This window comes from Sus scrofa, chromosome 8 (assembly GCF_054392235.1).
Source record: "Sus scrofa isolate SSC_HxYL_T2T_F1_AM1 chromosome 8, Sscrofa_HxYL_maternal_Yorkshire_Landrace_v2.0, whole genome shotgun sequence".
Taxonomy (NCBI): domain Eukaryota; kingdom Metazoa; phylum Chordata; class Mammalia; order Artiodactyla; family Suidae; genus Sus; species Sus scrofa.
In genome coordinates, this window is record NC_139390.1 from 131,156,088 (window position 1) to 131,183,897 (window position 27,810).

At 39.1% G+C, this 27,810-nt stretch overlaps 1 protein-coding gene across 44 annotated transcripts in view; it reads right to left on the reverse strand.

The window, feature by feature from the left end:
* The window catches only part of BMPR1B (bone morphogenetic protein receptor type 1B), a 500,524-nt gene that overhangs the window by 163,006 nt on the left and 309,708 nt on the right, over positions 1-27,810 (reverse strand). For 43 of the 44 annotated variants that reach the window (XM_084970829.1, XM_084970831.1, XM_084970830.1 and 40 more), the window contains 1 exon segment: positions 3,838-3,932. In XM_084970829.1, coding sequence (XP_084826955.1) covers positions 3,838-3,932 — 95 coding nt within the window. 44 annotated transcript variants of the gene reach the window in all.

The window sequence follows — 27,810 nt, forward strand, 5'->3', positions numbered from 1 at the left end:
TTTTAAAAAAAAATTTAAAAGGGAGCTTAAAATAAATATGACAAAGTTTTTCTTTAGGCCAAGTTCTTGAGTACCTGTTTTATGCTAGGTCTTAGATGAACATAAAAGTATAAATTTTAAAACCTGGCTACAATTACCTCACAAACTCATATGGGAACACAGAAACACTGTGTCATCAGACTTGCAAAAGTGCTGTGACAATGGTCTATACAGGAGGCCAAACCACAGAGGCTGACAGTGGACCAGTGGGGCATTTCGGAAGGCTGAAACACAAAGACCTGGCAGAGAGTTTTTCAAGATAGAGGGAGCAACCCAAAGAAGACATGCAGATGGCCAAAAAACACATGAAAAGATATTCAACATCACTCATCATTAGAGAAATGCAAATCAAGACCATTATTAGGTACCACCTTACACCAGCCAGAATGACCATTGTCAAAAAGTCTACAAACAATAAGTGCTAGAGAGGGTGTGGAGAAAAAGGAACCCTACTATACTGTTGGTAGGATTGTAAATTGGTGCAACCACTGTGGAAAACAGTATGGAGATGCCTCAGAAAACTAAAACTAGAACTACCATTTGATCTAGCAATCCCACTCCTAGGCATCTATTCAAAGAAAACCATGACTTGAAAAGACTCGTGTACGCCAATGTTCATTGCAGCACTATAAACAATAGCCAAGACATGGAAACAACCTAAATGCCCATCGACAGAGGAGTGGATCAAGAAGATGTGGTACATATACACAATGGAACATTACTCAGCCATTAAAAGCAAAGAAATGACAGCATTTTTAGCAACATGGATGGACCTAGAAATCATCCTGCTAAGTGAAGTCAGCCAGACAATGAGACACCAACATCCAATGCTATCACTGACATGTGCAATCTAAAAAAAGGACACACTGAACTTCTTTGCAGAACAGATACTGACTCACGGACTTTGAAAAACTTACAGTTTCCAAATGAGACAGGTTGGGGGGTGGGGAGATACAGTGAGGGTTTGGGATAGAAATGCTGTAAAATTTGGTTGTGATGATTGCTGTACACCTATAAATAAAATTCATTATGCAATAAAAAAAAAAAGAAGGCGGGAGCAACAAACAATCCCAGAAAGGAGTAAATCTGTATGGATTGTTTTGAGAAACACATATATTCAATAATGCTGGAGCATAAAACAGAGGGAACAAGAACACGCCTGTGGGTAGAGAAAGGAGAAATGTGGAAAACAGTCCAGATGGAACAGTAGAAGATGAATACAGAACAAAATTAGCAGCTGGATCAAAAAGAGACTCATTGTGCCAAGATGCCTGACCTTTATTTACCTGGGAGCAGCGGAGACCCAGGGATGGGAAGGCGTTAGCAGGAAAGTGCAGGAATCATCAGGGTGGGGAGGCTGTCACTCTTAAGGGCAGTATCACATGTGGACCGAGCACAGATCAAGTGAGAGCACAGCACCGAGACCCACTGGGAGGTTAACATGAACACTTCAAGCTCAATTCACTCGTCTTACTCCAACAGACAGTTAAAATGTGATACAGAAGAGCCTCTATCCATTTTTATCATCTGTCTACATACGAAATATTATTTATAAATACGATAAATAACCAGTGTCAGGGTTGACATTAAAGTCAAAAATAACGTTGAGACGGAGTTCCAAGTTTTAAAATGCTCAACCAGCCTTCAACCAAAATATACCCCATCTTAGTCATTATCAACCAATATCACAATTTTCTATTTCCTCTCTTGATCAGAGGGAAAACTTTACTGTTATTATAGTAGTTTTACTAGGTTGTTCTCTGACCAAAGTTTCCACAGGGTACTTCAGAAACTAGATACCAGAACCAATAAAAACAGAACAAAATATTCAAGACATCATAAACCAATTATCATTGATTAAATATCATGTTATTTATGCAGTATATAAAGTGAACGAATAAAATATATTAAATAAAGACCTGAAATTACAATCTTGATCATGAGATATTACCCAAAGGCTGTAGCAAAGAAAAATTTAATTGAGAAATGCCCATTCTAGATCAACCATGGCTACATTAGCAAAATGAATATACTGTTGTCAAAAATCTAAATCAAACCCATTAATAAACTGGTAGGCAGTACTTGAAAAAGTACACAGAAAACGCTTGATGCAGAGGCTTACACAAGCATTAAATGAATGTTAAAAGACAGTTTGAATTTAGATATCAGAGTAGCCTTGAAGCACACCTGAATTAATAAATTCTAAAATCTTTTGCATTATTTAAAAAATCATATGTGATTCAACAACAGTGATACTCTACAACTACTGGCCTCATCTGAAGATACTCACTTTGCATTCAGACCTCCTCCACCTACCGTTTTGGACATGGTTTATTCCATTTTAGAATGAGCTGGTTCCTGAATATTAACCGTAATACAAAACTTATGCCTGAGTATTCGCTTTTCCTTTTCTCTCTATTGGCCTACAGTTTAAGGCCTATGGCAGCTTTCCTATCATTTTTGGTTTTCACTTGGATAGGTGACACAGAAAACCCTTTCGAACTATCATTACCACCTATAACTCGGCCTAAAAATGTTAACTATCATGCCAATGCCTATCTTCCACAATTAAAAAACCACCACAACAAACTATGACTCTGTCAGTAGGTAAGTTTCATCTCGTTAATGCCACACCTACAGCAAACCACTATACACATGTAGCAGACAAAATACTTAAGTACATAATTATCACGGGTGTTGTACATCAGGCAACACAGAAAAGAGGCTCTTTCTGTTCCCTTCGGCACCACTGCCTCTAACATCAATCCGGAATATGCAAAACAGAGATGATAAATGAACACACGACAGCACTGTGGACACACAGAGCATGTGTCCAAGCGCTACCTGTGATGAAAGGAACAAACCACTGATGTGGAGCAAGAGATGTTAATTTAGTGTCTTTAGTACTGTATCGCATTTTGCGAGGAACCAACCCAGCAAGTCACTTGGACAAGCAGAGACATTCTCCTAAATAAATGCTGGGTCCTTTTGCACCTTGGATTAAGACGACGATTCCTACTTTTCAGCACTCCTGCTTCTATTCCCAAAAGCGGTCTTCACTTCACTTTCCTGCACTGCCAAATGCACACTGGCCTAAGAGGGAGGGAGGTGGGGAGGGGAAGGACTGGGCGTTTGGGACTAGCAGAGGCAAACTATCATATGAAGGATGGGTAAACCACAAGGTCCTGCTGTATAGCAGAGGGAACGGGATTCAAATTCCGTGGCAGACCGTAGTCGAAAAGAAGATACATGCGTAACTGGGTCACGCTGCTGTACAGCAGACATACTACTGTAAAACAACGACACTTATTTTTTTAAGCGGACGTTGACTTTTACTAAGAACCTATGTCGCTCGCATTCACCGCCTGCACATTTTGACGTCCACACCGTCTTTCCACATTCATCTGAACGTCTCCCCTATTCCATTTCCAGACCACTCTCCATGACAAAATTACCCATATTCATGTTTTAAGACCACCATGAAGGCAAACAAGAAGTCACCATCAAAAGACTTCACGTCTGACAGAATGAAAGCATCAAAAATCTACTGATAGGACAAAACATGACATGAGCGCTCAAGAGCCCTTCCCACGTCACTCAAGTGCATTATGAAGGCGCACAGCATTCCGAAGAGCAGAACACGAAACTCCACTGCCACCAAGAACACTCTCACCCAGCGGGCAGCCCCTCCTGATCAGCTTGAACGTGCCACCCAGCCCTCTGCTTACCGATGGAGAGCAGCCAACGGGGAGATGGAGTTTACGAGGAAAAGCGAGAGTGAACCGGCTGATGACTTACCTTCTGGTGTATGGCAGGCTTGCTCCTTTAACTTTTTGTTTCCTCTCTTGTCATAGCTCAGGGACAACTGGTTGTGATTCAGCAGAAGTTGGAACCTGACAATTAAAAAGAATTGTTTAAGAAAGAAAGCAATTGGCAATTAAAGTTCCCTCCACGGCAGTCTTTCTTCCCTTGCCCTCTGTGTGCGTGTTGCTCTCTCCACCAGGCAGCTACGTCGTGGTCTATAAATATTGACCCTGACACTTGCTCAGTGCTTTACTTGCTCATGGCACAGGTCTGTGTTACTGAACACCGCGGTAACACGCCGGCAAAGTTCTCAGCTGCTCAGACAAAGCTGTGGATTGGCTCACTACCCAGCAACCCTGTGCCTGCCTGGAAATACCATTTTGCTGCCAGCTTTACAGATGCTACGGGCCTTTCCTGAGGCCCAAATCAGGCACAGAAGGGCAATTATGAGGTTTGAAGAAATACAGTTTTCCTCAAGCAGGTGGAGAAAAGAGGGGCTGGGAGGAGGGGAGGCCAAGAAAGGAAATATTGCCTTTGTTTGGGTTAAACATAATTTCAAACCTTTTGCAAAAGCTTTATGAAAGTGAACTACGACATATTATGAGAGATCATAAAATGTAGGAAAGCAGTTTTGTAATTGTTTTCAATATTGCTTCTCATTGAACAAGGCTGCAGTGACTGAGTAACTGGTCATGAAGAAATGCTTCGACATAAATAAATTCATGGCCAGAATGACAGAAGGGCACTGGAAAGGAAAATATTAAACAGAACAAATTATGTATGTGGTGAAAGCAGCTAAAATATAATCTGGAAATTATATAAATCAACATATTATATTAAATCTAGGTTTTCAATCATAACAATCTGTATTATTTTACCTTTACTTTTTTTTAAAAAATTAAGGATAAAATCTAAGCCATGACTATACAGTTTTGTAGGTGATGTGGACAAGGTCAGCATTACCTACAGATACCATGTATAATGCCCACAGTATGCATGATTAGAACATAAATCAAGTCTTTTTTTTTTATTGTTGGCAAGAATAATCATATGCTTGTTTTATTGAAATGTCCTCTCCAGAGTAAATCAAGAATAAAGGAAACTTAAGAAACAATCAGGTCTCCTACTCATTTAAGAGATGAGAAAATGACCCCCTGGCCAGATAATTTACCCACAATCACATGGGAAGTTGCAGCAGAGCCAAAGCCAGAAGTCCTTGCCTATTGCTTACAATGCTGTGCTCTATTACAAGAATGGTTCTTAAACTCATTTTTAGGGTCAAAATTTGATTTTCATACGACATGCTACTGAAAGCCTTATCAGTAAGGGCAATAGGACAGCCAGAAAAATGAGCATAAAGCCAAAAATAGCTTTTAACAGTTTAATAGATTCCACCCCCCAAAAAAAATAAAGTTATGTAGGAGAATTAACTTTCTAACAGTTGAAATCTACCTTTCCTTGATTCATTCCACAATCAACATTTGCCCAATAAATTAACTTAATGCCAGAAGAAGTACACAGTTAGATGCAGAGGAGCCAAAGATGAAACACAGTTCCTACTCAAAAGTTCCTGAAGTCCAACTGCATAGGAAAAAAAAGCTAAGGACAACACACGTGTTAGTACAGTGATATAAACTAGGAGGGCCACAAAGGGGGTACGGAGCCCGATCACAGGAGCCAGTATGAAGTGGGGGGCACAGACCATTCCTCAATCCAGGCTTTCCGTATCTTAGAGAGTTGACAGCAGTGAGGAAAAGGGAAAAGATAACATAATAAACACAAGGAGGCAGGGAGAAGCATCACAGGGAACTTCCAAGTTCTTTCTTGCTGGTACGCAGAATGTGAAGCAGGAAATAGTTTTTAAAAAAAATTTTTAAAGGGATAGAAGGAGAAAGGTGATGAAGGGTTTCATGTGTGTGGTTAAAAAATTTGAGATTTATACAGTAGGCTAGGAGCCTTCAACTATTTTTATTCACAGACTCTTAAAAGAATTTTGAAAAAATACATAACCACTCACACATTACCAAGTTAACATCTAAAATTTTTCACCTGTGGTAAAATACGTACTTAAAATAACTTACTTTCCACCCTACTGGAAATATTGACATTTTAAAATAAAATTTATAGCAACTAGTTTAAGAATGCTCAATAGACTAAATCCGAGGTAGTAAAATCATTATCCATTTTAAAAAGTATATGAATAGACTCTCCTTTCAACAGCTGAAAATTTTACATTACTATTTTCTCAGCCTCATTTCCATCTCATTTCCTCACCGAATTCTTACGTATTTTGTAATTAAAAGTCTTCCATTTTTCACTCTATCATACTTCTCTACAATAAAAATTTAAGGCACTAATTAACATTTTTCAATTCTTAAGTTTTCTATGACCCCAGGACAACGCACTATCGTATGATTTGGGATGGATGAGGATGTGACTTTCTTTGGTAAAGTAAGAGAAAGACTTGTGACTAAAGCACTGCTCTTTGTTAATGTTAATTAAAGAGTTTAATCCAGAAGTTAAGAATCTGGATACTGACTCCATTAAAACTATCCATTCAATTGCAAAGTGAGAGAAGGCTAGCTACGTGTGATTCCAACTATATGACATTTGGACAAAACTACAGAGACAGTACAAAAATCAGTGGTTGCCAGGGGTTTGGGTGGGAAGGGAGGATAAGTAAGGGTAGCACAGGAAATTTCAGGGCAGTGAAGCTATGTTGTTGTTGCTGTTGATACTATAATGGTAAATACATAACATTACACATCTGGCAAAACCCATAAAACTCTACAACGAAAAGATAGGGCCTTAATGAAAATGACGGACTTTAGTCTCTTGTCTTCCTGAAGTATGTGGCCTAAGAGGAATATTATTTTTTATTGAGTGATTATTGCCTAACAGAGGCTTTAAAAGTATTATCTCTAAACACTCAAAATAACCCTGACAGATTGGGTATGCTTTCACTTTTTTCAAGAGAAAGAGGAAGAGGCTTGAAGTTATTAAGCGGCTTGTCTGAAGTCTTATAACTAATAAACAGTAGATCTAGGATTCAAGCCAAAATCTGTCCTACTAGACTGTAGTACCACATACTGCCTTCTATCAGCTACTTAAATAAAAGGTAGAGGCAGCCCAGGCCAGGCCAGAAAATGGACTAAGCAGTGCCCTCACCAAGTCAGAAAGAAACATAAGAGTCTTATCCTACATTTTTCTGGAGGAACGACCAGAATTTTAATATTGAGATTTAAAGGGTAGCAAGAAGAAATTAATCAGTGGAAATCAGTGGACAAAATGAAAATAATTAATATGCCCTATAAATAATAACTTAAAGGGTTTCGCCTTTGCTTTGACTGAAGGGTTATAATGCATAAAGAGTGAAAGGTATTTAGACAATATTGACAAAAAAAATCAGTTCTTTCAAAATTTATCTAAAGATTCAATGCAATTCCAACCAAAATTTCAGCAAATTATTTTCTGGACATTAATGAATCTGTATTAAAGTTTACATGGGAGTTCCCGTCGTGGCGCAGTGGTTAACGAATCCGACTAGGAACCATGAGGTTGCGGGTTCGGTCCCTGCCCTTGCTCAGTGGGTTAACGATCCGGCGTTGCCGTGAGCTGTGGTGTAGGTTGCAGACGCGGCTCGGATCCCGCGTTGCTGTGGCTCTGGCGTAGGCGGGTGGCTACAGCTCCGATTCAACCCCTGGCCTGGGAACCTCCATATGCCGCGGGAGCGGCCCAAGAAATAGCAACAACAACAACAAAAAGACAAAAGACAAAAAAAATAAATTAATTAATTAAAAAAATTAAAAAAAAAAAAAAGTTTACATGGAGAGGCAAAAGACCTAGAATAGACAATACAACATTGAAGACCAAGTTGGAATACTGACACTACTTGACATCAAGACTTGCTATAAAGCTGTAGTAATCAGGACAGTGTGGTATCAGAGAAAGAACAGACAAATAAATCAAGAGCCCAGAAATAGACTCCCATAAATAGAGTCCACTAATCTTTGACAACATAACGAAGCCAAGACAGTATTTCCAAAAAACTATGCTCCAAATGAACCCATCTACAAAACAGAAACAGACTCCCAGACATAGAGAAGAAACTTGAGGTTGCCAGTAGCGGCAGTGGGGGAAGAGAAGGGAATGGGATGGACAGGAAGTCTGGAGTGGGCAGATGCAAACTATTACATTTGGAATGGATAAGCAATGGGCTCCTACTGCACAGCACAGGAAACTATCTCCAATCTCATGGTATAGACCATGGTAGAAGATAATACGAGGAAAAGAATGTATATATATATATATATATATATATATATATATATATGACTCAGTCACTATGCTGTATAGCAGAAATTGACACAACACTGTAAATCAACTATATTAAAAAATTTTTTTTAACATTCCAAAAAAAAAAAAAAAAAAAGTGGTGCCAGAACAACTGGAAATCCATAAGCAAAAAAAAAAAAAAAAGCAATCTGTACACAGACCTTAACATTCTTCACAAAAGTTAACTAAAATTAGATCACAGGTGTGCATGCAAAATGCACAACTATAAACTCCCAGAAGATAACGCAGGAGAAAACCCACATAACCTTGGATATAGTGATGACTTTTTAGATACAACACCAAAAGCATGACCCATGAAAGACGTAACTGATAAGCCAAACTTCATTAAAATTAATAACCTCTACTCTGAGAAAGATAGTATCAAGAGAGTGAGAATACAAGCCACAGACAGGGAGAAAATATTTGCAGAAAACAGCTAATGAAGGACTGTTACAATATACAAAGAACTCTTAAACTCAAAATAAAAATGGGCCAAAGACCTTAGACCCCTCACCAGAGAGGATAAACAGAATAGCAAATAAGCAAATGGAAAATGCTCCAGCTCAGGTCATCAAGGAAAAGCAAATTAAAACCATGATATGCCATTCCATTTTACATCTATCAAAATGACCAAAATCTTAACACTGACAACACCAAATACTGCCAAGGACGTGAAAGAGGATCTCTGACCTTTGTTGCTGGTGGGAATCCAAAATGATCCAGCCACTCTCGAAGACAGATTTGTGGTTTCCCACAAAACTAAACATACTCTTACCACGTGATCCAGCAATTGTACCCATCACTTACCCAAAGGAGTTGAAAACTTACATCTACACAAAACACAGATTGTAATACAAGCTTACAGACTGCAATAGAGGCTTTGGTTGTAATAAAGCAACCAAAAGGTACTTCAGCAGGTGAATGGATAAATAAACTGTGGTACATGTAGACAATGGAACATTATATAGCACTTAAACATTGGCTATCAAGCCATGAAAAGACATGAATGAAACTTAAACGCATATTATTAAGTGAAAGAAGCCAACCTAAAAAGGCTGTATACTGAATGATAACAACTACATGACATTCTGGAAAAGATAAAACTATAAAGACAGTAAAAACATCAGGAGTTGTGGGTAGAAAGATGACAAGGTGGAACACAGGATTTTCAGGGCAATGAAAATACTCTATGATGTTATAATAATGGAAACATGTTCCTATACATTTGCTCAAATCCACAGAATACACAACCCTAAGAATGAACTGTCATCTATGAACACTGAGTGACTATGCTGTGTCTAGGCAGGCTCAATTATAACAAATGTACCACTGTGGCGGGTAAGGCTGTTGATGGAGGGGTCTATACATATGTGGGGACAAGGCACATAACCAGAAATTTCCATACTTTCAATTTTTGCTGTGAACCTTAAACTGCTCTTTAAAAACAAAAACAAAAAACAGAGTCTTTTTTTAAGAAGTCAAAGGTGGCTCCTGTCTTTGGTAGCTGGGTTTTCCCCAACACAGAGGTTACAGAAAGAGTGAACAACTTTGAAACCAGAAACTGGGAAGAAAAGATGGAATTACTTTTAGGTGCAATAAACTTGAGGGTATCTGTGTTACAGACAAGTGAGTATGTTCAATAGGCACTTAGGCGTACTATCTCTAACACAGGAGTGACGAGGTCTACATTAATTCAGCAGCCTTCCATCACGACTTTCTGCTCCAAATCTTGTCATCAGATAGTTTATTCTCTACACAGAAATCAAAGTGGTCATTTACAAAGATCATTCAGATCCTACTCATGCTTCCCCATGTTACTCAGAGCAAAAGCCAAGAGCCTTAGATTCGTCTACAAATCCTTATTCCATCTGCCGCCTCATTATGTCTCTGACAGCAACCACAGGGCCGCTCATCTTCTTACCTCCAGCCTCTTTGTCCTCCCAGTATTCTTTAAGTATGTCTGACAAGTTTACCTTGGTGTCCTTCTATTTGCTCTCTCTGCTCTGGGATGCTCTTCTTGCACAGAGTTTCATGGCTAGGACTCCGCTTCGGCTCCTTCAAGTCTCTCTTCCAAGGCCCCCTTTCGGGGAAGCCTACCACTACCGTACAATTTAAAATGGCACATTTATTATTTGACTATTTTTTGCTTGTCTCTTTCCAACAGGATGTAAGTTCAATGACAGCTTACATTTCAAGGGCCTAAACTGAGCCTGGCACATGATAAATGCACAATAAATGTGTCACGTAAATAGCAAATAGAGGTCCGTGATGCATGTCCCAACGCCAGGTGGCTCCTGAACTCACAAGGTCTCTCAGGAATGAGAAATAAGCCCAAACCAACATTTAAAAGATGGGTCAAGGAAGATAAGCCCACAAAGACTGTAAAACCCATGAATGTAAGTAGGAAGAGAATGAGAAAATGAAAACAGTTGGAGCACTCATGAGGGAGTGGTCAGCAATGCCAAATGCTACGGAAACACCCAATGTGAAAGCGACTAAAAAGAGCCCATTATACACAACATGCAGAGGCACTATGATACTAAACATCTCTGAATTACACACTGTACAAGACTACACTTTATGCCATGAATTATGTTTCAGCAAGGCAGGAGTTTAAAAAGAAACAAATAGAGCACTAGTGGCTGAGTTATTCCCATTGGAGGAGGAAGCAAAGTGAGACCTGGGATAAGATCGCTCTTTCAAAAAGTATGGCCATGAGGAAAAGAAAAACAGAGCGAGGGATGGTTTAAAACCACTAACAATAACTCATCACAGGACAGAGGTTAAGTGAGCATTCTGAAGTCAAGCCAAATTGAGTTTTCATCTTTGTCAAGTTACTTTGAAAGTTGTATGACTTTGGTTTCTTCATCAATAAAATGAGTGTAATATTAGTACAGCACTGGGTATCAGTATTTCATTTCTTCTTATTGTGGAATAATACTTCATTGTATAAGATAGGCTTTTTATTTATCCATTCATTAGCTGATGGATATTTGGGTTGTTTCCACTTTTGAGCTATAATGAATAATGCTGCTACGAACTTTCTGGTGCAAGTTTTGGGGTGAACATGTTTTCATTCTTCTTGGGTAAACAGCAGGAGTAAAACTGCTAAGTAATATGGTAATTTTATGTTTAACATCATAAAGAACCGTCAAGCTTTTCCAAAGTGGCTATACCATTTAAATTCCCGCTAGCAATGTATGAGGGTTTCAATTTCTCAACATCCTTACAAATACCTATAATCATGTCTTTTTTATTACAGCAATACTTGTAAATATAAAGTGGAATCTCATTGTGGTTTTAATTTCCATTTCCCTAATGACTTATAATGTTGAGGATCTTTTCATGTGCTTATTGGCCTTTTGGCCATTTACTCTTTCTAGTAAATACAATTTAAGAGAATTCTAGGACCAAATAAAACTTAAAACATTTTCAAATTACACATGACATATTTACAGCCACTCGCGTGTTAGCTAAAGAAATGAAAAAACTAAACAAATGAAAGATTAAGGACTAGAAATACTTATTATACTGTTTCAGTCTATAACTTAATTTTAATTCCTATGCAGTTTTAATAGAATTTTTAGTAAAGGAAATGTGGCGTTCCCATCATGGCTCAGTGGTTAGTGAACCCAACTAGCATCCATGAGGATGTGGGTTCGACCCCTGGCCTTACTCACTGGGTTAAGGATCCAGCATTGCCATGAGCTATGGTGTAGGTTGCAGACACAGCTCATTTCTGGCATGGCTGTGGCTCTGGCATAGGCTGGAAACTACCAGCTCTGATTGACCCCTAGCCTGGGAACCTCCCATATGCTGTGGATGCGGCCCTAAAAAGACAAAAAGACCAAAAAAAAAAAAAAATTGTGACAACAAAATGTGCTAATCCTCTGTTCAGTATTACAATAAATACCTATACTAGTATTTTCTAGTTTGATAATAATAAAATATTCTATTAGATCAGTGTTAAGAAACTCGAATTCTGGAGTTCCCATCGGGGCTCAGTGGTCAACGAACCTGACTACCATTCATGAGGTCCAGGTTTGATCCCTGGCCTCGCTCAGTGGGTTAAGGATCCAGCCTTGCCATGAAGGTTGCAGACGTGGCTTGGATCCCGCGTTGCAGTGGCTCTGGTGTAGGCCAGTGGCTGCAGCTCTTATTGGACCCCTAGCTTGGGAACCTCCATATGCCGTGGGTGTGGTCCTAAAGAGACAAAAAAGAAACTCAAGTTAGAATCCACTTATTTTAATGCTTTAATGCTTCCTTAAAGTTAAAGGTGAAGAAAAAGCAAAAAATTAAGAAATGAATGATCTTAAAACATGTTTTGACCAACTCAATCAGATATGAATACTGCAAGTCTATCCAACACCTTAAGGAATGAGACACTCCTTAGGGGCAAATGAGTACGAGGAAAATATGCATATCCCAAGCTTGTCATCATTTTTAAAAGCCCCGAGGAAATATGTACCTCTCAGTGTAAATGACTAAGGAGAGAGAAAACGCTCTGCAATGTGTCCAGGGAGAAGCAAACTATGGACTGTCTTCCTCTTGCTTTTCCTTTGTAGGCAGATCCTATACAGACTCACTTACATTTAAACTCCAAGGCTCTTTGTTCTCCAGTAAAAAATACTTTGGGCTCTCAAGACCCCACAGGAAAATAATACCATCTACTAACCTTTACTGCTGCCAGCTTATTTTAAGGACTTACCAATTATTGGTTTGACTGCACAGTTAATAAACTGGTCATTTGTTCTTTTCGACCAGAACAAAGTTGCATATAAACTAAAACGAAGAAAAAGGCCAAACAGGAAAATGATAGCAAAGCATGTCCTTTATAACTTTTGACATTTCACCAACTAATGCCAAACTAAACTTAAATATTTTATCATTTATAAATAGAAATTATTCTGAAATTCATAGTGTATTGAACATACATGCCTGTAATCAATAATAAAGCTCAATTACATTTAACAAAATGAGGTGATAATACAGAGCGAAAAGCTTCAAGATATCAAGTTGTTCTTATATTATGCTAACTGGACTCATAATAAAACTATACAAATGTCTCCTCAAGCTTATTAATAATACCTGAGTTCCCAGCTACACTTCAGTATTTCCATTTGTTTCTTCTTAAAGGCACACGTATTTATAGAGCACCAAGGACAATCTCAAAAACTGTCTGCAGTATAATTTTTTTGCAATATAATTTGCAAGCATTTTCTACTTTTAAAAAAGTACATAGTTCTTGAAATCATCACACACCTTTAATATCTATTTCTTAAATTTATTCACTCATTCAAATTTTTCTTCTACCACTTCAAAATGGAAATTAGATTGTCTAGGTGACAATAAGAACCTTTATGAGAATGTTTAATACCATTAAACTCTGAGTGGTTCTAATACCCAGATGGCAGATGACTGATTATCCCACATTTGAAACAAAGGTTTTTTTGTCACCATAAAGATACAGTTGAACTCTCAATATTTGTTGCTTTTCCAAGAACAATTCATTCGAGGATCTTTTTGTTCATAATTAGCAATGTGATGTTAAATTAATGGAACATTTCTAGAAAAAATTACATTGCATTTTATTGCACAGTGGAACTGACATTCTGAGAAAGGGCTAAATGTCTTCTCCAAGGAAGAAGGAAAGTACAGGTGACTGTGAAACTGTCCCTCAGCTATAAGGAGAGCAGGAAAGATGAGGGGACGTGATAAAACAAGTTAACTCCAAGCGTTCCTTAGGCTGGATAAAGGGAAATCACAGCCACAAAGGATTCGGCAAAAACCAGCCCAAAGGGGGGAAGAGAACACCTGTCTACCACACTTAAGCTGACCTCTTTAACTGCTCATTACTCATATGACAGTAGCTCACTAAAATATCACTGACTAATTAAATTCAATAGGCAGTGAAAATAGGAATGTACGTTCGGTTTCATCATTCCTAAAAGAAAATAAAAACAACACTGGTTTATTTTACTGCTCCTTGATGAATCTGCTTTGATACAGAAGATGTAAATTTGTAAAGCTGAGAGAGGTAAATAGTCACTGTAATGTCACATTTTCTGAAGCAAAACCTCTTTCGAAGAAAAAGGAAAGGAAATAGGAAGAAAATAAAGGAAACCAATTTAAACAAAAAATGGAGAAATCCAATTACTCTCCTTTTGTTCACGTATAAAATGTGCTTGTTTCGAATGGCTGTCCTATTTGACAGGGCCTCAAATTTTCTTGAAATATGGTACCAAAGATAACTAAAGAGTAAAGAAGAAAGATTCAAATTTTTTTTTTTTTTTTTTTTTTTTTTTGTCTTTTTGCCATTTTCTTGGGCCGCTCTCGCGGCATATGGAGGTTCCCAGGCTAGGGGTCCAGTCGGAGCTGTAGCCACCGGCCTACGCCAGAGCCACAGCAACGCTGGATCCGAGCCGCGTCTGCAACCTACACCACAGCTCACGGCAACGCCGGATCATTAACCCACTGAGCAAGGGCAGGGACCGAACTCGCAACCTCATGGTTCCTAGTCGGATTCGTTAACCACTGCGCCACGACGGGAACTCCAGATTCAAATATTTTAAATCGAATTTTACTTCTGTATTTTGGTGGGTCTGAATACTGTTACATACATTTCCAAGAGGAGATGAACCGAAGCTGCCTGTCCAGCTGCGGGAGGCTTTGGAGGAGGTGAAACTGCACCCAAGATGCCTTTTGAGAGGTTTTTTTCTTCTCCCTCTAATCTGCTTCTTTCTAGTATTCAGCCCACATTGACCAAGATCAGAACTGGAACTGGGCTGACTAGGGGAGTGGGCAAAGCAGAAAAGGTAAAGATAAAGACTATCCCTCAAGCTTTCTTTCATGATCCAATAAAGAGATGAAATAACGTTAACAAACACCACGCCAATTCAGTCATCAACCTGCTCACATTTTTGTTTTCTTACAAAGATAATTTGTATGACACAATTAAACCAAAACAACCCTTTCATGCGAATATTCATTTTTGGAAAAGCAAGCATCAATGCCACTCATTCCTGATGCTTAAATCACATCAGTAAAGAATATGAAAGGGTATTTGAGAAGTACAGGGACCTCAAAACATGCCCCGCATTAAGGGATCCAGGTTGATGGGGTATAACCTAACTGTCCAGCTCTTAATGGTGTGTGTAAATCTAACAACTCGAACTCAGGACACCACCTCACTTTTTTTTTTTTTGTCTTTTTGCTATTTCTTTGGGCCGCTCCTGTGGCATATGGAGGTTCCCAGGCTAGGGGTCTAATCAGAGTTGTAGCCACCGGCCTACACCAGAGCCACAGCAACGCGGGATCCGAGCCGCGTCTGCAACCTACACCACAGCTCACGGCAACGCCAGATCGTTAACCCACTGAGCAAGGGCAGGGACCGAACCCGCAACCTCATGGTTCCTAGTCGGATTCCTTAACCACTGCGCCACGACGGGAACTCCCACCTCACATTTTTAAAGAAGTCTTCTTTCATATGTTTTCTCATTTGATCTTCAGGACAAGCCGATGAAAAGGTACCCCTACTTTACACAGGAGCAAAGCGAAGTTCAAAGTAGGTAAGGGAACAGTGCCATGTGTCAACGTTTGAAAGAAGTATAGACAGAAACTGAATTCAGGTCTTCTCACATCAAATCCTTGGCCTTTATTACTTGACTTTTTAATAATACCTGCGGGGCCATATCTCAATAGAATTATTCTATGGAAAAAAATAATTCCTAGGGGACAAACCAAAGTATTCCTATGTTGAGGTATATGCACTCTTGTTGATAATGGCAACACACACACACACACACACACACACACACACACACCCCCATTACTTGGGTAATGACAGTGCCACTACTCAGTCATCCAAGGGAAACATTTCAGGGTTCCGCTTCTGTTCTCTGCTACTTCTCAATGGTGACTAATGGCTCAGACGACTCTCTCTGAAGCATCTCTCAAGTTTGTGCCCTCTCCCCATCCCTGTGTTCCTACCCAAATTCATCTGTAGCTTTTACATACCCTTCAGTGCCGAAAGGTTCACAGCTGAGTCTCCTGTCACCACTCCACCTTCTCCCTCATCCATCTTGGAACTGCTCCTACACTTAACACAATTTCAGCACCTACTCTTGCAGGTTTGAACTTCGGGCACAGAACACAGGCCACCCCGCCGTCTTGACCCGGCCCTCTCCTCTTGGCTTCGTTTCCTCCCTGCCCACACCACCACCCTCACATTACCTCCTCCTCACACGGCAAACCGCAGGTTCACAGGAAAGGCTGTGTGGACCAGCACGTCCACACTTCTGGGCCTCCTCGAAGAACCACCAGACTTCTCTGAATCCTGATTCCTATCGAGTAACATCCAAGCTGAGGCAGAATGAGATCCAACTACGTGGGAGTGCAGAGTCGAAAATGAAAGGGAGGGAAACATCTTTGGATGCGCCACCACCGGCACTAAAACTCCCTGCTCTCTTGGCCCGTTTCCCTCTTAGAGATGTGACAAATTTAATGTTTCCTCCCCAAAGCAGAAGGAAAAGCATGTACCAGCTCCCAGGCCGCCAGCAGGAAAGCAGTGACAACCCTGTGAACTGCAGGATGATGTGGGAGGCCTTAACAACCATTTCTGTCCCAAGTATTCACTCTTCTTTCTCTGTTCTGTCATTTTTTTGGTGACAGAATAGGAGGCAATAAACAATCCCACAATATTACTGAAAGCGTTCATTTCAAATGCATGACTCTCCTTTCTAATCTAGCTTTCAGGTACGATCACCTAGTGCGATGGAGATGTAGAAGCAGAATCTGAAAGGGCCATCCAAAGTAGCATGTGAGTACTAAAATTATAACAGCAGTACCGTGAAACTACAGGGCTCTACACAGAGATGTTAAATATTTATATACCCAAAGGTTGTTCCATTTTCTTTTGGGCAGAACAACAAAGTTCAAAGTATACGGATGAACGTTATCATTGGATTTACTGGCAATCAGTATCAATTAAAAGCTACATTTTAAAATGCATATCAGGTGTTACTGGAAAATGCATCCATCTGAATAGCAGCTATTGAAAAGAAGTTTATCAAAAAGGGTAAATAATGTATAAAAAGTCCCAAGTGAGTGATGAAAACCTTGAATAGATGACAAGCCACGTATCAATTAGAAGCCAGTGCTCAGACTTATTGGCACCAAGAATGTTTTCTTAATTTCCTAAGTGTGCCTAACATCACACCCCTCCCCCTCCATCGGCCTGAATACCCTTATTTATTGCTTTATTAAAAACTACTTCAACCTTCTTAGATTCCTGACAAATCCATTTGATACTTTAAATTCAGCAGTTCTAATGCTTCTTTGGAATATTTTATATTTATTTATGCTTTCATTCAACACAATACTTGCTGAGTACCCATCATGGGCTTGGTGCCACAAGCACAATCCCTGTTCTCAGGGAGGCTGGTGAACAGGTCACTATCAAACAGTATGACAATGGCCACGACACACGCAAGCAGAGCAAAGGAAACCTAACTCTTCCTGGAGACTGAGCTCAGGGAAGGTTTTCTGAAGGAGGAGGTACTATCCGAGAGTTCTTAAAATAGAAGTTAACCAGAAAGTGTATGAAGATTTCAAATGTGTGGCACTTTGGGTTAATGGTTATGACCCAAGATACAGCATAAGTAAGAGTCTCAAGTGGTGGCAAGGAGCCCTGTCTTAATATCACCGACTCAAAGATTTCAATACCGGGGGCCACCACCAACCAATGTCTTCTTTGTTGACATTTTCTCTCATTTCATCTTATGGCTTTATTCTAATTTTTAAAATGTGATCCCATGTTTTGTGTTGGTTTTGGAGAGAAAAAAAAAGGTAACAATTATTTATATAGCCACAATCATTTTTCTATCAACATTTTAATTCATTTACCCAAAAATATTTATTGAGCGAATGCTATATGACGGGCTTGGCTTTAAATGCTAGGAATATAATGGTGAACCAGATATGCCCTCATGGACTTTACATTCTAGTTGGGGGTAGGGGCTGGAGCCTAACAAATGAATAGGATAACATCTCATGGTCCCCCTCAAATGGCAATAATACAAGTAAAACAGGATAATGGGACAATGGGGGGTGGGGAGGGAGTAGAAAGTGTCAGGGGCATTAGGAAAAGCCTTGCCTGAAGCAGAAGCCTTGGAGCTAAACCCTGTGTGATGAGGAGACAGCCATAGAAAGAGCATTCCAGGCAAAACAAAGTGCTAATGCAAAGACCTTGGGGTAAGAACAATCCTGGTATTTAAGTAACCAAAACAAACAAACAAAGGGAGAGAGGGTACACAATGAAGCCAAATAATTAGCACTGAAGGAATGGTGTTTTAAGGCAGTTATTCTTAAACTATGAGGATCACAGGTAACACTTTTAAAAATCCAGATGCCTACGCCATATCCCAGCACAGTGGGTTAAGGATCCAGTGTTGCAGCAGCTGGGATGTAGGTTGCAGCTATGGCTCTGATTCAATCCCTGGAAACTTCCAAATGCCATGGATGTGGCCATAAAATATATGTATATATAAAATATATACATATATTTTATATATATATTTAGGTACATGTATCACGTACAGATGGTATTTCTATTCTTCAAATAAACACCACAATATCTTTTATTGGACTGCATTTAATAGAGATAAAAGTCTCCTAATGGTAGTCAAATGTCTCATTTTCCAACTCTAAGTGTCTACTTCAATTATTTGTTTTTTAACAGCTAATGATCATCCACAAACTCAGGTACCTAAATTAAAATAAAAAAAAGCAAAAGCGATCGAGTCCTGGTCCTATTTCAGGCAAGCAAGCCAATTTGCTAAAAAACTGACTTGTATCATGTGGTTCTATTGTCCTAGGAGGTCTGCAGGTGATACCATCTCCTCCAGCTCTCTTAGCATATTAAAATACATTAACTACCTAAAGAAACTTTATTTAAAAAGTCAATCATTCCACAGAAAATAAATTTAGGATATTTCTTAATCTCCCTATCCCTAATAATATTTTATCAAAGTTGCATATATAAACACAGTACTACCATCAATTATTCTTTATGTGAATTTCAAGGCAATAGACAGCTTTTCTACATGGTCCATCAGTCATGGAATTCAGAGTAAAAAGGAATGACAAACTTCTACTCAACCTTCTCCAAGGTCTATCTGATAAAGGCAGCTGAGCCCATCTATCTCAAAACAGCCTTTGCATTTTTTTTTTTTCTGTACCTTTATAAAAACCCACATATTCTCAACTTGTATTAGGTATCTGTTTTCTCTTTTCTGGTAGACAACACCTTAATTAAAATCAGGAGCTATGTTTTATGCAGTTTTGCATAATCACAGGACAATTCTTTGTGGTGGTTCTACAAACACCTGCTTAATGAGTAATTAAGACTCCCACTGTTGAAGGTATACCACATTCAAGCAGCACAATGCTGGTATAAGCTTCTGCAAACATACATTACCAAGCCCTGCCTACCACGCTCTCTTCCTTGGTACATTTTTTTTTTAAGTGAGAAATACTAAAAATGTGCAATGAGAGGTACTGCCATGCTCCATGCAAGAAGGGTGGCCTGGTAAGACAGAGGATTCGATGATAAAAGACTGCAGACTCAAATGAAAAATAAAATGGGCCATAAATTCATTGAATCACTCATTCCTTCAGTAAACAATTTCAAATATCTAATATACGTCAGGTATCTATACCATACAAAACTAAAGACACAACTCTGCCTCCAAATAGCACATAGGCAAAAGCTATAACACACAGTACTAAAAACAGTATAAGAGCTATGCACAGGTGAAAAAAATATAAGTGCCTAATTCACTGGAGAGGAAAGGTGGTCAAGGAACTAAGCCTTAACAGGGTGAGCAGGAATCAGAAGAAGAGGCAAGGCAGGGGGATCCATTCCAGAAAGAGGCAAAGGCAGAGCTGTGAGAGAGCCTGTCGTCTGTGCAGGAGGTGACAAGCGGGTCTCTGTGGATGGCGCAGAGGCTGCAGAGAAGCATGAGGCAAAAGATAAGGCAAGGAGGGAGGAAGGAGCCCACAGCAGAGGGCCTGGTCTTTCTAGCTTTATCTTCCTGGCAATGAGATACCACTGAGCAGTTCTCAGAAGCAGGGTGGCAATGATAAAATCTGTAAAACTGTGTGGAAGGTAGGTGGGAAGGGAGGTGAGCAAAAGATATAAAGGCCTAAAAAGAATGTTTTAAAATTATTAATACATTTTGGGGAGTTCCCACTGTGGTGCAACAGGATTGGCAGCATCTCTGCAGAATCAGGATGCAGGTTCCGTCCCCATCCAGCACAGTAGGTTCAAGGGGGTGATGTTGCCTCCGCTGCCATGTAGGTCACAATTGTGGGCTTGACTCTGATCCCTGGTCTGGGAAATCCGTAGGCCTTGGGGTGGCCCAAGGAAAGAAAAATAAGTAACATTTGGCTTATATGAACATGCATAATGGCAAACACATCAACTTAATACAATTACTATGCTAATCAATGAGTTACTAACCTTAGGAAAAATAACTTTTAGAATTGGGGTAGAAAATGAATAAATATGACATTTAAATTCCTACTTAAAATGAACGAGTTCAGTTTTCATGGATAATAACACTAAATAAAGTGTTACTACCTTTAGTTATACAATTAAGATGCTAAATGAATTAAATTGAAATGAGCTGAAAACATTTATCAAAACCCGACATTCCAATTGTCTACTCATATTAAATAATTTTATGTTACTTTATGATCCAGTCTTCAATGCCGTCATCGTATTTTACATTTTTTTTTTTTTTCCTGCTTTTCAGGGCCATACCTGCAGCATATGGAAGTTCGCAGGCTAGGGATCCAATCAGAGCTACAGCTGCTGGCCTACACCACAGCCACAGCAATGCCAGACCTGAGCCACATCTGCAAACTTCACTGCATCTCAAGGTATTGTCAGATCCTTAACCCACTGAGCAAAGCCAGGGATCAAACCCGCATCCTCATGGATACTAGTTGGGTTCATAATCCACTGAACCACAATGGCAACTCCCATCATTTGTCACTTCTGTAGATTTACTGTATACCTAATGATTTAACTTCTTTGGTTTGAAAGACAATTGAATATTCTTAAAAATTGGTTTGCTAAAAATCATTAAATGAACAAATCTACTGCCAGTTTCACTAGGCTCCTTGCTGGAATTCAGATTTTATCACAGAGAAATTTACCTAAGGGTGAACTGTTGAGAGGCAAAATTATGACTATGAAATCCTACATTAGTATTTATTATATCATAACCACACTTTGCATGTACTTTAAAAGATCATCTAAATTACAGTTAATAATTCACTAAGTTATGTTGCCTTCAACCGTATGATGAGAGAATTTTCACTGTTAACAGGCCAGGCTGATTGCTAAAAAGTGGTACTTTCTTAGGTACAGTAATTGCAATAAACTGTAATGATCTACGATTGTATTTTTAACTCATCATATACCACCTCTGATCTGCTGAAGAGGGCTCAGTGGAACCTGGTCCTTGACAGCCCTGTGAAGACGTAGCTGTGTTTTACACAGGTAGCAGCTTTCTGGTCTTTGGCTTATAAAGACCCTGGTGCTTCTACAAAAGCTAGCTGGATAGCAGAGGGGGAAACTGAAGTAATAAGATGCAGTGAACAGGGTCCAGCCTATGCAGACTAAACATCCGAAAGTTAAAAATTTGCCAAAGCTCACGTGGCTCCGAGATGTAGTTGACAGAAGACGAAGCTGATGTGGCCAAGAAGAAAAGAGATGCTAGCAGCTCTCTGCCTTTAGGCAAGTTCTCACTGCTCATATCTGTGAAGTTCAACCTATGGTTCTTGGTATTCAAAAGATTAATTTTAAGACTCTCTCAGACAAGCTGACAGTTCTTATGCAGAGCTGGATTTTAGGAAGAAATGTAATTTCACCTATTTTTAGGAAACATTTTCCTTCTTTCCTTACAAAAACACAAGGTTTCTTCAATAGCTGGCCAGTTAAAACTTTTACTATTCATAAACTCTGCATGGCTAAGAACTTGATACAACTTAAATCATGTGCCACCCACAACCCCAATTTTGGCTTAGCTGAGAGAAAAACATGAAATTTAGATCCCCATTAAATGCTATAACTAGAAATTCATTGAATGTTTAAAGAGTGAAATTTGAAGATGAAAGCAAGGATGTTAAGGTCAAGGCTTTTTTTTAACCTAAAAGGTTCTATCTATATTTCTAACATCAATACCTATATCCATAAATTCTGCAGTTAACCTTCAAAGACTGGATACAAAGAAGCCTGGTAGATTTTACGTTCCAAAAATGGCCACAGCAGTACTTTCCATCCTAGAGGCTCTTCTTACATCCCATTGACAGGTAGGGTCTAAATTCTCTCTTCTTCAACCTGAATGAGCTTAGTAAAAGCGACACTATGTGCTTCAAGGGCAGGTGATAAAATAGGATTCAATTTCCACCTGACCCATCAGAACCCATGTTCTTAAAGCCTTTGGCTACCACACTACCAGTCTGACGATGCAGGGGATATGATGCTGCGAGACCAAACGAGCAACATGACAAACTCAGAGAGTTCCTCCAAACTATGTGAATAGAGATATGCTTCAGCCTCTTGCTGTTCTCACTCCAGACACCACTGACTGCAAATGCATAAGAGACCCTAAGTTAGAACTGCCCAACTGGGCTCTGCCCAAAATCCTGACCCACAGAAATCTTTAAGAAGAGATAACATTGCTTTTGCTGTTTCAAGCCACTCAGTTTTTTAGTTCTTTGTTAAAAAGCAATATGTAACTAGAACACACTTTGATACAAGAAGTGAAGTAGTATAATAAAAACAAGGAAAAATTAAAACATGATGTTTGCCTCTGGACCAGACAGCAGATATAAGCCTGAACCAGACTGTTAGTGGGAGCCTGTCAGGCCTCAAAGAGTTTAACTCTGAGGTCCCCAGAGGTTATGTTTTTGGAAGGTGGAGAAAAGGAGGTCCTTGCCACATAGTTGAAGAACATTGAGCAATATGAATGTTCGCAGTGATGTAGAAAATCGAACATGTCTCCAATGTACTCCAACCTCCTCTAAGCTAAGGAGATTTCTGAGTAGAATACTGAACGGAGCACCTGCCTTCCCTTTGCCGCTTATGATAAGATGTTTCAGAAGGAACTGCTTGGTTTTTAGCAAAATCTGGAGGAGCAATAAAAAAGAGAACTTGCTGGGTGTGAAAATTCAACTATTTATTTGGAGTTCCCGTCGTGGCTCAGTGGTTAATGTATCTGACTGGGAACCATGAGGTTGCGGGTTCGATCCCTAGCCTTGCTCAGTGTGTTAAGGATCTGGCGTTGCCGTGAGCTGTGGTGTAGGTCACAGATGTGGCTCAGATCTGGTGTTGCTGTGGCTGTGGGGTAGGCCGGCAGCTACAGCTCCGATTCGACCCCTAGCCTGGGCACCTCCATATGCTGCGGGAGCAGCCCAAGAAATGGCAAAAAAAAAAAAAGACAAAAAGAAAATAGAACTATTTTTCATTCCCTATCACTTCAGAGAACAAAAGCTTTGCCAAAAAAAAAAAAAAAAAAAAAGCAAGCCTCGGGGAAGAGATAAAATGCTGAAGTGTAATCAGAAAAATTTGGTCTACAAGTAAAAGTAAGTGTGTGACTATAAACACCCTGTGATACCACCTCAGGAATACCAAGGTGGTTGCCTCAGAGATCTTTCAGTACAGATAAAAGGTCTTCTAAGGATCTTAAAGGCATAAGGAACCAATTCTCTCTTCTAACCAACAGGACTAATAAAAATATTAGGGAAAGGGCAAAATAGGGGAAGGAGATTAAGAGGTACAAGCTACTATGTATAACATAACATATAGAGATATAATGCACAATACAGGGACTATAACCAATACATTTTTTAATTTTTTAAATACTTTCATTAACTCAGTAGTCTTCCCCCCCAAATTAAGTTCTCTGAGATTAGTGAGTCTAGAACAGTGATAGATTGTGCTCTTATTTTTTAAAGTTTTAAAGAAATATAGTTAACTTACATATTGTGATTTCTGCTGTACCACAAGGTGATTCAGTTCTACATGTGCACATCCATTATTTTTGAGATTCTTTTCCCATATAGATTATCAGAGAATATGGAGTAGACTTCCCCGTGCTATACAGCAGGTCCCTGTTGGCAAGTCATTCCATATACTACAGTGTGCATCTGCCAATTCCAAATCCGCAGTCCACCCCTCCCCCAAACCTGCCCCCTTGGGTAACAGTAAGTTTGCTTTCAAAGTCTGTTTCTGTCCTGCAAATAGGTTCATTTGTATCTTTTTTAAGATTCTGCATATAAGTGACATCACATGATGTAGGGCCAATATTTAAGAATGCATTTACATAGAGTATCCTCTATAAAAATATCAAATCACTATGTTGTATATCTGAAACTAATGCTGTAAATCAATTATACTTCAATTTTTACTTCAATTGTTAAAGAAAGAATCTTAAGAGTGTTTTCCCACCATAGCCTCATAGGGAACCCATAAGGCAGCAGTTATCTCAAAAATTTTCTGGGTGTGGCTTTTGCTAATAGAGGGGAATATAAATTAATATATAATATACCCTAAAGATTTTTTTTAAAGAATTGTATCAGCTCAAACTAAAAGGAAACAAAAACAACACAAAATGAAAAGTGGCTTTTGTACCCTCCAACTTTCATGCACAGAAAGAAGGTTGAGAAAACTTGTCAGCAATAAACACAGGCCATGTGTTTTTGGAAAAAGAAGGAAAATTCAGAGGATGGAAACAAGGACACAATGGGAAGAGCCAAGAGTCAAAGAGAACAGTCCCCAGGGAACAGACCGAGCCCCTACTTACGCAAATGGCAGCAGGACCATCTGGGTTTGAGATATGCTATGGAATACAGTAGCCTCTCATTTCTCCCTTTTTGAACAGATGGGACCATAGCCTTTTCCCATGCTTGTCACACCATTAAATGTTGGCTTTGTAAAGGGCAGATAACTTATCTCTTTAGTTCAGAGCTTTTCAGGAAATCCTCTAGTTCAGGCATTTTCAATATTCAGGAAGTCTCACCCAAGGAGTCTCCTCTGCACCTGGACTTTAGAAGACAAGGTTGGAGACGGCAAGGTAACACAGTAATGAGGGGACCTTTAGGGGCTGGAAGGCAAGAATAAGCGTGTTTACATGTTCGAGGGCTGTAAATGGCTGTGGTCAGAGGATGAACACTGGTAGATTCTGTTTTCCAAAGATCACCGCAATAATGTCTCCCATCCCAGCCTGTTCTTCTTACAACATAATTCTGATTCACCTTGAATTTTTTACTTTCACGTAAGTACAGCTATGCAGTTGAGAGAGCCCACGTCCTGATCAGATCTTGGAACCTGCAGTAGCCCCAGTATCTTTTATGACACCTTCAACAGCCAACTGGAAGCTTCCTCCCTGTGCAGTCACTGGCTCTTCAGCGTTAATGATCTGCCGATTTTTTGATGCTGTATTGGGTCCAGATGAATCGGGGCACAACTGAACTCCCAATGGGAGAGGGAGATCAGAGAGAAGACCACCAAAAATGGGAGCCCTGAAAACTAATCTAAGAAAGGCGAGAGATGGTAAAGGCTGCTGAAAAAGAATTTGATATGGAAAAGGAGATATTTGAAATAATTGTTCTGTAGAAACTGCCTATTAAAACTTTTCATAAATAAAGGATAAATATTAGGCCATGAATAACATCTGTGTGAGAAACATCTCAGTGTTTTATATAATCAAGTTGGTAAGAAAAATACTAAATAAAAAAAGGCCAAATCATACCGTGATAATGAACAGAAAAGAACCATAATCATGACAATAACTTCACCGGTAATAAAATAAATGAAAATTAAAACAACTATGAGAGTTTCTAGCCGGGTAAATCACTATCAAGTTTTGCTAATATTCAATACTGTGAGGGCTGTGGGGAAAAATGTATCCTTGCACGTTGATGAGGGAAGTATCAATTAATCCAAACATGCTGAAAAGGAATTAACATGTATGACTGGAGTCTTTACAATGTCAAGGCTTTAAATACTTTATTAAATTTAAATTTTAGACATTTATCAAAAGCGAAAGTCCTAAATTCAAAGACAGACTTTTGAATTCGGTACATGAATTCTGAATCATCAAGGAGTAATGATTATCAACTATTATTATGATGCCTCTATTTATTTAGCAGCTACTACAAACTGTGTTCTATGAAAATGTTTTTACTGTAGTGCTTCTAATATTGTGTCACATTTTAGTAGTTCTCACAGTATCTCCAATGATGTCATTTTTTAACTATTTGTTATGGTGATCTATGACCAGTTATCTTCGACATGACTCTGACTCGCTTAAGACTCAGACGACTGAATTTTTCCACAATGACTTATTTTTAAATTAAGATATGTATTGTTTTAGACATAATGCTGTTGCACATTTAACAGACTACAGTACAGAGTAAACATAACTTTCATGTCACTGGGGAACCAAAAAGTCATGTGACTCATTTTGATTGCAATATTCACGTTACCATGGTAGTCTGGAATTAAACCCGCAACATCACTGAGGTATGCCTGCATACGATACACTTATTAGCATATGCATGTATGTATGTATGAACGCATCAAAATAAGTAATGGAAAGAAATGAACCCGTATGTTTCCTATGGTTATCGGAGGTGATGATACTAATAAATTGATTTTTTTTTTTTTTTTTTTTTTGGTCTCTTTGTCTTTTTACAGCCAAACCCATGGCATGTGGAGGTTCCCAGGCTAGGGGTCCAATCAGAGCTGCAGCCGCCAGCCTACACCACAGCCACAGCCCCGCCAGATCTGAGCCATGTCTGCAACCTATACCATAGTTCACAGCAATGCAGGATCCTTAACACACTGAGTGAGGCCAGGGATCGAACCCACATCCTCATGGGTGCTAGTCAGTTTTGCTAACTGCTGAGCCATAATGGGAACTCCCAGATTTTTTATTTTTATTGTAATTTCCAAATGTTTTTCAATGGGAAGATATCATTTTCCTATTCAAAGAGATCATAAAAAAAGTTGTTTAGGGCCTATATCCAGAAAGATGAAAACTTTAATTTGAAAAGATATATGCACCTCAATGTCCATAGTAACACTATTTATAATAGCCAAGACATGGATGCAACCTAAATGTCCATCGTCAGTTAAGTGGATAAATAAGATATGGTATATATAAACACAAAATGGAGTGTTAGCCATAAAGAAAATGAAATAACGCCATTTACAGAGCAACATGGAAGGACCTAGTTGTCATACTAAGTGAAGTAATTCATACAGAGTAAGACAAATATCATGATTTCACTTATATGCGGAATCTAAAAAGATGATACAAATGAATGTATTTACAAGCGGAAATAGACTCATACTACAAACAATAAATGCTGGACAGGATATGGAGAAAAGGGAACCCTATTACATTGTTGGTGGGATTGTAAATTGGTGCAACCACTGTGGAAAACAGTATGGAGATGCCTCAGAAAACTAAAACTAGAACTACCACTTGATCCAACAATCCCACTCCTGGGCATCTATCCAGAGAAAACCATGACTCGAAAAGACACATGTACTCC